At 34.4% G+C, this 10,990-nt stretch overlaps 1 protein-coding gene across 4 annotated transcripts in view; it reads right to left on the bottom strand.

The window, feature by feature from the left end:
- Window positions 1-9,003: 9,003 nt before the first annotated feature.
- Window positions 9,004-10,990, bottom strand: part of CNOT2 (CCR4-NOT transcription complex subunit 2) — a 106,621-nt gene continuing 104,634 nt past the window's right edge. For all 4 annotated transcript variants that reach the window (XM_012810855.2, XM_023518634.1, XM_023518633.1 and 1 more), the window contains one exon: window positions 9,004-10,143. In XM_012810855.2, the coding sequence (XP_012666309.2) occupies window positions 10,057-10,143 (87 nt within the window). In that variant the 3' untranslated portion in view covers window positions 9,004-10,056. The remainder of the gene's footprint in view (window positions 10,144-10,990) is intronic.

Raw genomic sequence — 10,990 nt, 5'->3', positions numbered from 1 at the left:
GCATGACCAATATTCTTCACAAGGTCTTGTGACTGAGTTGTTAAAGTTGCAATTAATTTCATATGTATGTTCCTTTGTATTAAAAGATTCTAAAAGGAATTATAAGGAAGGCTTTTATATCCTAGGAATAATTGAAGGGCATTTAGAACACGCTGAGAAAATGTTTATACAATATTTCAAAAATGGGCACATTACGAAGTTTTTCTATAATAAACTACCACCAAACACTTGAATAGCTAAAATACATGGGTGAGGAAATTAATATTGTATCATTTCCTTTTTTCATTAAAATTCACATTTTGATAGGTTTTAGACCTTTTCAACAAAGATAATTGGATAAGAATTAACATGAAAATATGAGTGATTCACCAAAGAAAATCATATGGGAACATTTTATACTTTCTTTTTGATTTGGTAACTATAATTGTAGATTTTGTTAATATAGAAAATTGAATTTCCTTTCTTAGCTGGCTTTAACTTCAGAGTTTACTATTGTACTAAAAGATGTCTAGTTTGCTGATACCAAGAAATTAACTTCCTTGCAGTGCTCCATTTTGAATGTTAATGTTTTTAGCTTCACAATTTTAAACTCAAATTTCCTGTGTGACCACTGTATTTTCTAATCATTTTTTCCTAGCTAAAAACTTATTATATTTAAAATATAATTATTACTGAAAACACTAATATATTTATAATCATAGAATATTAGAACAGAGGGATCTTAAATATCAGAAAGCTCCCTAAAAGTTTGCATTTTGTTTGAACTAGTGATTATTCAAAATTGATTTTAAAAGTTCAAATGTATGTATGGAATTGAGAAAAGCAAAAAAAAAAACCAAACATAATCAATTCATATTAGTAACTTCTTTATAAATTTTTTCTTTTCAGAGATAAGCTTTCAATTTATGCAGTGCATGGTGGCTGGAGTGCAGTGATGGGATCACACCTCATTGTAACCTCCAACTCCTGGGTGTAAGCGATCTTTCCACCTTGGCCTGGAGAGTACCTGTAACTCCAGATGCCTGCCACACCTGGCTAAGTAAAAGAAATCTTTTTTGCAACGACTATGTCTTAACTATGTTGCTCAAGCTAGTCTTGAACTCTTGGCCAAAAGGGATCCTCCTCCTGTCTTGGCTTCCTGAAGCGCTAAGATTATAGGCATGAGCCATCATACTGGCTGACATTAGTAAATTCTTAATACCATGGCAGTAGTGCTAGCTAGAGTTCCTAAATTCTCACTATCTGCTGGTCTTTCGTGACAATTGATGTGAATTTTTATGTGAGATGTTTATACATATATAGTATTGTAAAATGGAAATAAGCTTTCAAATTACAATGCTAGAAGCCAAGGAGTTTTGGTTCCAGCATTTATAGTAAATAATTTGAAATAAGGTAAATATTTTTCTTCATCCATTTTCTGTTAATAGTATATCTAAGGCTGAACGATTTAGAAAGAAATGTATTTCTTACAGTTCTAGAGGCTGAAAGTCCAAGACTGTGACAGTGGCATCTGGCCATGGTTCCACACGAGGTGGTATCACCAGAGCATCTTTGTCAACTCAGGTCACTCTTCTTACAAAGCCACCAGATTTAATCCTAATTACCTGCCAAAGGCCCCACCTCCAAATACCATCAGCATAGGAATTTGGGAATTAAGTTTCTAATACATGAAATTTGGGGACACATTTAAACCATAGCAGTGACTGTTAGATTGTTTCCTCCTCTTCACATGAAAGGGTTGGACCAGAAGGTAGTTTTACATTCTAGTATATAATTCCAAGTTTTTGTTAATTGCCATGTTCTTAAAAATTGGGGTATTGCCACGTAACAGCACCAAGTCTAAATTAGGTCCTAAGAAATATGGAGAGTGTCTCCTAGTGTAATACACGAGTGTTTGTATTTGAAGAAATGGACTGGTATCTATGGAACACTTAATATAAACTGGGTTATCTAAAAATGCACTAATGAGAAGAAGAGAACAAAAGCCAGAGATTAATTTTTGGAAGGCTACACATATTACGTGACAAGGCCAGGAAATTACAATTTATGTTGTTTTACCATGCCACCTTTAAGAAATTTACTTTTCAAAAAAGTGTACAATAAGCATTTACATATGTATTTAAAATGTGTTTCTATATTTACATTCACGTATAGTTAGGCCTCATTGAAATCCCTACGTGAAGCCTGATTATGAAGGGGACAGTGGGAAGGGTGAAGGAGCTAATGATACAATTTGGTACCATTGTTTAATTTTACTTTGAATCACATTGTGTTGAACATAGCTCTTTTTCAGATGCTTAGCAAATGTAAGTAGTACTGTTCTATGTGGGGCAAGGATAGTAAGTGTAGTATTTAAGTTTCTAGTGGCTTGGTAGAAATTCAAGCTAGATTTAAAGTAAAAGTAAATATAGAGAATAACCAGATGTTAATAAAACAAGTCACTAAAAAAAATAAAAAATAAAAAAATTTTTAAAAGTCACTAAATAATTCTGGGGTAAAAGGAAATCCTATCCTCTTCATGCACAAGATCACCTTATATTTCTAACAACAGTTTTTGTTGTCTTTGCCTTGGATACTTATAGTGCTGGAAAAATCAACTAATACTATCCACTTGATTTTTGAATCTTTAAGAAAATTATTTAGTGGTATTTTCTTATTGCAGATTGGAATTTGCCAGCTGGCCGTAGTGGCTCACGCCTGTAATCCTAGCACACTGGGATGAGGCAGGTAGACTGCTTGAGCTCAGGAGTTCAAGACCAGCCTAAGCTAGAGCAAAACTTGTCCTCTAAAAATAGAAAAACCTGGCGGCGCCCATGGCTCCGTGGGTAGGGCATCAGCCACATACACCCAAGCTGGTGGGTTTAAACTCAGTGTGGGCCAGCTAAAACAACAGTGACAAATCGCAACGAAAAAATAGCCAGGCCACTGTGGCAAGCACCTGTAGTTCCAGCTACTTGGGAGGCTGAGGCAAAAGAATCTCTTAAGCACAAGAGTTTGAGATTGCTGTGAGCTATGACACTACATCACTCTACTAGGGCAAGTAAGTGAGACTCTGTCTCAGAAAAAATAGAAAAAACTACCTGGATGTTATGGTGAGTGCCTATAGTCCCATCTACCTTGGGAGGCTGAGGTGAGAGGATTGCTGAAGCCCAAGAGTTTGAGGTTGCTGTGAGCTGTGATGCCATAGCACTCTACCCAGGGCAACAGAGTGATACTGTCTCAAAAAAAATAATTTTTTTTTTGCCTTGTCAAGACATCTGTATAATGGTCCTCATTCTGTCCTTTGATGTTACGTAGGATAAAGATACTTCTAACACCTAAAGCCTTACCAATGACTCCACTTCAGACATGGAAAAACAGCTATCTTGTCCCATCAAGGCCTTTTCCAATGGTCATATTCCAGTTTCTCCAGTATTTTCTTTTGATATGGTTTAGTAAACTAAGGCATTGCCCTTACCCAAAATGCCAAGAAAAACAGATAATTCAAATTGGGAAAAGATACCCTACTTTAATGTTCTCTAAAACAAAAGCCTGCACCTTTCTTTTCCATGATAACCCAACAAACCCTTGTTATGGGATGATGGATTCGTCACTGATTGATGATGTCATGGTATGTAAATGTTATGTGATACATGGAAAGGGAATTTGGATTCCAGATAGGGATACACAAGTCAGCTAATAGTCATATTTTAGATCTACTTTACATAATTTAGAGTGAACTGAAAAAATTTATACTAAACTTTAGATGAAACAGAAATCTGGAAATAACTTTATGAGCAGAGACATGACTTGCATTTTTAAAACCTGAGGTATAACTTTCATGCATTAAAGGGACATAATGTGTTTTATATTCCAAGAATATTAACCATATGAGGACAATAATTTAAAATATTTAAGATAATATATCAAAAATGTCTTTCATTAAAGAGGGGGACTGTTTTACTCAAAGCCATTTTCCATGCACTGTTACATATGGTAATTAGAACTAAACTTAAAATAAATGTTCGGTATGTAACAGATTTAAAGGTAGCTTTGAAACATTCTGACTGCCCCAAATCTTTATTTTTATACATAAGATGAAACTATTTATGTCATCCCCTCATGAAATGTTGTCTCATTGAGATGTATAATTTTGAATAAATGTTTAATTTAAAAGTTCTTCCATTATAAAGAAGTACCAAGAGGTCTGATTCTAAAAGAATCAAGCAGACTAATGATTTGTGGACATCAGTATGCTCTTGAAATGTGAGGCATTTCTTCTAAACTGTTTTGAAGAACTTGTGTTGTTATTGGAATTATCTGCAGTCTGCATTACTGAATAGATTGGCTTGGATGACAAAGACATTTATTATAAGTTTAAAACATTTATGTGTCTCTTGCCTCAGCCTCCAAAATATCTGGGACTACAGGCGCCGGCCACAATGCCCAGCAATTTTTGTTGTTGTTGCAGTTGTTGTTTTAGCTGGCTCTGGGTTTGAACGTTTAGCCTCTGTGTATATGGCTAGCGCCTGACCCACGGAGCTATGGGCACTGCCCAGTATTTGGATTTTCAAAGAGACAGGGAATTGACATTTACAGCCTTGTGAATTTTATCTTTTCAAGAAGCCATTTAAATTACACTGAAAGAAAAAATGTATGATAAACATATGGAAATGATTACCTTTCTTAAGAGGTCCATCTTATGATACAGATATATCATTAAATCTTATAGTATTTACATGACCAGATAATTGGGATAAAAAACTTTTGAGTGCACATAGAATTTATGATGCATGTAACTGCCATTAGCAGTTTTTATGCATACAAATTGGAGATCTAGCAAAAATATTCCCAGGAAATAAGTGAAGTAAAATGTCTTTGCTGTTTTATACTTGAGAATGCTAAAATACTAATAAATAGTATTTTAATAACATAGTTTCTGTACTAGAACATTGGAAGACACAAGAAAAAGTAAACAAATATTGCCTGATTATGTACACATCATCCCATAATGAATTTAGTGGGATCTCACCAGAATTTAAGATTTTATTCTAGTGAGTACCTATATGGTAGAGAAAATAGAGTTTAAGTGTGACTGGTCGTTCAGTAACTTCAGAGATTACTGTGGTACTTGCCAAGTACGTGTTCCTGCCAGACATTAAAAAAAATCAATGTTTGCAGATGGGGCTTAAAATGGACATTATTAACACACTCCCCAGTAATTCTTAGGCACATTAGTTTGAGAATTACTTAAGTAGAGGCTGACTTTGACTTTGGTGAGTTCCTATAGCTATCTCAGTCCAAAGTGGGCTTTTTATACACTAAATTTAATGAAAAATTTTCTTTTTATGTAAGAAATAGTAATTTTGCCCAGTCTGACTTAACGTGATCACTGCTGTAGTGTAGCATGAAACAGAAAATTGCAAACTAATGGAATATATAATTTCAGGCTAAACATTTACCTCAAAACTTACCCCAAACTGTCTCTTCTCTCCTTTGACTGTAAGATTTTAATACTTACCTAAATGAATCTGGTGGACATACACACCCATATGATTTACCATTTGTTGTGCTTTATTAATGTTTTATGTTCCTGCTCTTAAAGTCAAAAGAAAACACAACAGGTAGGTTGAATAAAGTTGCCTTTTATAGTTCTTTTTGGTTTCTCTTTCCACAGATACAGAAGTAATTTAAGTAAACCTACCCACAATTCACAGAATAGCATATCTTTAAGGTCAATGCTTTAATTATGTACTTTGAAGGCTGATGATTTAAGAGTTCACAACGTCAAAACAAGAGAAGGGTAACATCTTACAAGAGCTGAAAGAGGCCTAGGAGTTATCAAATCCAACTTTTTATTCAGGTAAGTCTTGTTAATAGCAATTCTGACGGTCATCCAGTTTCTGCTTGAATATTTTTATTGATAGAACCTTTGATGAAACAGCTACTGCTGTGGGACAGTAGGTTAACACAGAAGCGCCACCTGTCTCATTCAGGCTCTCCGAGAAGACTCGCCCTTCTCATTTCCATCCTTTCTATTTGAAGGCAGTTGTCACAGCTCCCTTTAGTTGTTCTTCAGCTGTCTCTTCTCCAAGATCCTACATCTCATTAATTATAAGATGCACATTCTTTCCTATATAATATCCTTAAAACTAGGATTATTTTGCAATTGGTAGCTTGTTATAGTTTAATTGAGCTACTTTAGTTTATACATAAAATGGTGTTGTTGACAGTTAGAGCTGCTGAAATGAAGTAATTATTCCACTTCCTTTTAACGTTTTTTCAGTGAGCTGCAGGAACATAGAGACATTCAGTTTAACTCCTTACCCTAGGCACAGAACACTGTCTAGCCAGTAACTGAGGTTATGTCCTATGAGGTTGAATCGAATGCCTTACAAAGCAACTTCTCCTTCCCTTCTCTGCCTTCCCTAAACATGGCAGCTCCTAAAATGGGGCATTCCATGGGGACCGGACATTTCAGACTTGTGATGTGACTATTTGAAATACTGTGGGCTTCCTGGTTCTGAGCACTGTACTTTTCTCATTATAGGTTAAGATTATGTTAGTGTTTTTGGCAACAGAATCACAACTCATGTTGGCCCACATACGAACTACTCTTAAGCCATGTAACACCCACCTTTTATATTCTTTTACCAAAGTACAAAAGTAAATAAATGATTACCTTGATTCAGTATACCCTGTTTAACTCAACACACTGGGTTAGACAGAGATCCCAATTTTGATATTCAATGTGTTTTATTTCCTTTATCTCCCAGATTTGTCTATTCCTGGAACAACCCAAGTCACTGGTAATGCCAGTGGTAAGGAGGAAGCATTGTGACCTCCCATTAGGATCCAGCTTGTAGAAAATAAAGACATCTCTATTTGGCTTATCTCCTTCTCCAGAGACTATCTCAGTGAAATCCAGTAGGTGTGTCTAGGTTCTCTTTGTTAACACACAGATAAACTCATGCCTAAGCACATATAATATGGCCATCCTCTTTGTTTCCTCACACATTTGTTTGGGTTTTCAGCAACTATTTTTGCAAACTTGATGCTTTTTAGCAAACTGAAGTTTACAGCCATGCTCAGCAACTACATTATTTTATAAGCAATGGATGTAACAATGGTAGATCTACAGTTTGTGAATAAAAAAGGATTCAGAGAAGGATCAACTAGAAACAGTAGAGTTGAAATATTTGAAATTTGTGGAAGTTAACTGAAGTGCTTAAGAAAGACACTATGAAAGTAAAATCAGCAAAAGATAGTAAATTATCTCAAAGCCCAATGCTTTAATTTGTACATTTTATTTTCAAATCGAAATATCAACTTTTACCATCCAAACAAGTATTTATCAAGTATCTCCTATGTCCCAATTTCAGTGGCAAAAAGGAAAAGACCAGTTAAGTTGCTGGCTTTATATATAAGGATTTAAGGCTTCTAAGGATATTTTTTGTGTAGTGAAAAGTCTCTGAAAATAGAATTTTATCATATAAATTATAGTACAACCCCAGGAAGCACCAATATTTTTGCAATCAAATAGATTAAAAGGACTTCGCTTTGTAACTAAATAGCTTTTGTTCCCAAAAAGCCAATTATAGTTTAAATATTTAACACTGTGTACTTAATCTATTTCACTAGCTATTTAAGAGAAAATAAACTTAGAAAGAAAATGTGAAATATCCTTATCCTTAGTTTAGGTCAACTTCTGTACATGTGTAATCACAGCTCTAAAATCAAGGAATATAACTGTTATATTAAAGAGTTTAGGGTAGTGTTTTAAAGGTTTCAAAAATTTTTAAATTTGTATTTTAAAGTCAAGGGTGTGGTAACTTCTGATACTATCAAGCTATAAAAAGTTGTTTAACATGTTAGAGTTTCCTCATTTTAACGAATGAAGATTAAAAAACTCAGAAAAGTGAAAAAGTGTGAACTGGCAAACTCTGTATTTAAAAAAAATTGAGAACCAAGACTACAAGCCACTTGATACAAGCTGTGTTCTTTCTCTGAGCCATTCACACAGTACCACTCAAGATCCTGCTTCCACTGAGACTTTACAGTGTTGTTTGTCTTCCTAAGAAGAAAGATCCCCTTCCACTGTCTTTTTACTTCCCTTATGGTCAAGCAGGGAGCATTTAATGTAATCTTTTTTTTTTTTAAAGTTGATTTCTAGGATTTGACTTTGGCTATGTCAAATGTGGTACAGTGTTCTGTAATTTTGCATAGCAGTTAAAATTGCAGCTATGCAAACCTTACCTTTTCTACTAAGGAGATGCTTTGGTGTATTTTGAAAGATAAAAAATCCTGGGTTTTCTATTCAGTTTCTCATATCAAAATACATAAAAAAGGTAAATTTTAAGCCACTTTGTATTTCTAATACATAAACATAGTAATGTCAGAAATATTCCATTTTCAAACATGATTTGGTAAATGTTAACAAACTTTCATCCTTCATAGAAAAATAGGTTAAAAATAAAAATTTTAAGAATCAGTAGTCATTGCCTTTTTTTATTCTTTACCCTCTAGTTTTGCTCTGGTAGCTTAAGTCTGCAGATATTTTTAAATATAGTATTTATACTGAGATGGGAAAAGAATCCATAAACTTGTTGATATGCGATACCTACGCCAACAAACTGAAAGTACTACCCCACTCCACCTTTTGGATTACCTTAATTTGCTTATTTTCTTAAAAATAAATCTCAAAGATCAAGAAATTTTTCACAAATTTCTCACAGAAGAAAAATATTTTGATTGGGTCCCAATAGTGTTCAGAATGTTTTATTTCTAATGCTGCCATAATCCATTTAAAAATAGTTTCATCTGGTTTAATATTGTCTACACTTTTAACCTACCAGTGAAATGGTTCACTATATTTCCATTAAATTATTTGTCAGAGGCTGAAAAAGACATTTTCGATTGAGTCACACTGTTCAGTTTGATATTTGTTAAACTTCAGTTTTTTTCCCTCTACTTTTCATGTTTAGGAAATAACTTCACAATTTCAAATCAAAGTCAACACTGCAGTGAGGAGAGCTTTTCTACTTTATTACAAAGAGAAGAAGCCTTTATGTGGTCAGAAAATACAAGATTGATCTTTTTTTTCTCTTCCTATGAAACGCTGCTGTTCAAACAGCCAGAGTGAATTGTCTCAGTTCACTTCTTTAAGTCCCATCACATTCACTTGGGTATGGATGTCCTTGGCTGCTGAAAATCTGGCCCTTTAGTGCACAGGGCGACAAAGTCCCCTGACCAGCAGTTCCAGAATGTCCCATTTTCATATATTGCATCCATGCACACCTCCTAAAAATGAGGTACAGCAGGGCAAACATTTTCCAAAATAGATGTCATATATATAATATATACACATTCGTACATACATACCTTTATTCATGTGATGTCCAAAAATTTAAAAAAAATGTACACATTTATTACAAAATCGTAACAAAGACTGGACAGTGTTTTGCTCATTCTGGAAAGATGAAGCTCAGTAATAACACAACCCCGGAAAACCATCCAGAGATTGTGACAATATCTTTCATCTAAACAGTCAGATATTCTTGTGTTAAGCTTGGCGAAACTGCCTTTCAAAAACAGAAGGGAAGTAAAATGAAGGAAGCAGACCTTGCTCATCTTTCCAAATGAAATACGAGAAGGATCTTCACATAAAAATGCACAAACATTTGTTATTTTATTACCAATAGTGCTACAATGAACAATGCAAATTTTGTGGTCTAATTTTGTTGAGTCTCTTGTGGGTTTTTTTACATTTTAGAAACTAAATGGTAAACTTCTGTCAGTGTACTTGCTTGTCTTTACAGACCCAAGTCTGTCTGCCGGCAAAAAAAGAAAACAAATGAAAAAATTCAGACCCTGCTCGAACTAGAGATAAACAAATTACAAATTTAGTTGTTGGGCAGCACATAATTAGTAAGGCAGGACCTCAAATGGTGACCCTTTGCGAAAGCCAATTGCCAGATCCTCAAGGAATTAAAACCAGGGTGCCTGAGCCACATCAGTTCTGCAGTTATGTTGAGTATTGTGCTGAGACAGCCATACCCCAAGAAAAGGGAAGTCTTTTTAGAAGGCTTGCTGAGCAGGGTTGTAGTTGAAGGTGGATGGCAGATGAGGCCGCTCTTCTAATTTGTCATATTCCAGATGGAACTCCTGCAAGAGCAAATCCAAGAATTCAGATGGCTTCCTGTCCTTGTGATTTCAAATTTCTGTCAAAATATACTTTACTATACAAATAAAATACAACATATATAAGAATGAATGTTAATTAGCATAGATATACCAACTCTTATTCAAGTAAAATATAGCTTGAAGAAGACCAATGTACTGTAGTTTCTAACAGGTAAGTACAAAGACAGGCTTTCTTTGTGTGTAAGTCAAGACACTACTCAGGAGCATCCACACTGAAAGTCTGCATTCTCTCTCCCACCCCAGCCCTGCCCTACAGCTTATTTCTGTGTTTTTTTAACTAAAAAAATTAAAGGGGGGGCAGTTAGTGTACCTGTAAATCACTAAAAAGTATAAGTTATTCACCCACCCTTCAATGAAGTACACCAAACCTAAAAATTTACTCCCTGTCCACGAAAATAGTTTAGAAATAAAGAATTTTCCAATTTGTCTTTATCACACTTTTTTAAAAAAGCAAACATATGATATTATTCTAACCTCATTAAAACCTGAAGAAAACAATGAGCTTTAAACTTACTTTGTCAGACTTCCCATTTCACAAATCCCAAACGTGATTTAAATACATATCAACTGCTACCTAAAACTATACAGCAGTTTTGCTGTAGGAATATCTGAAGACCAACAATATAGCTCATTTAAATCGAACTTTCAAAATGCTGTACTGACTTGAGTTTTACAATTTATGAGTGTCGAAGTAATTTTTCATAACTTCCTCTATAATCTGAATTTAAATAGCATAAACTATCCCTGTACAATCTTAAAGAATTATGAGCCTTAAAAATTAAGCTATCAAGTGACATTAGCATCCATA

This window comes from Otolemur garnettii, unplaced genomic scaffold, assembly GCF_000181295.1.
Source record: "Otolemur garnettii isolate 467f Iridium unplaced genomic scaffold, OtoGar3 scaffold00143, whole genome shotgun sequence".
Taxonomy (NCBI): Eukaryota; Metazoa; Chordata; class Mammalia; order Primates; family Galagidae; genus Otolemur; species Otolemur garnettii.
The sequence above is the reverse complement of the archived record's forward strand: the minus strand, read 5'-3'. Positions and strand labels throughout refer to the sequence as shown.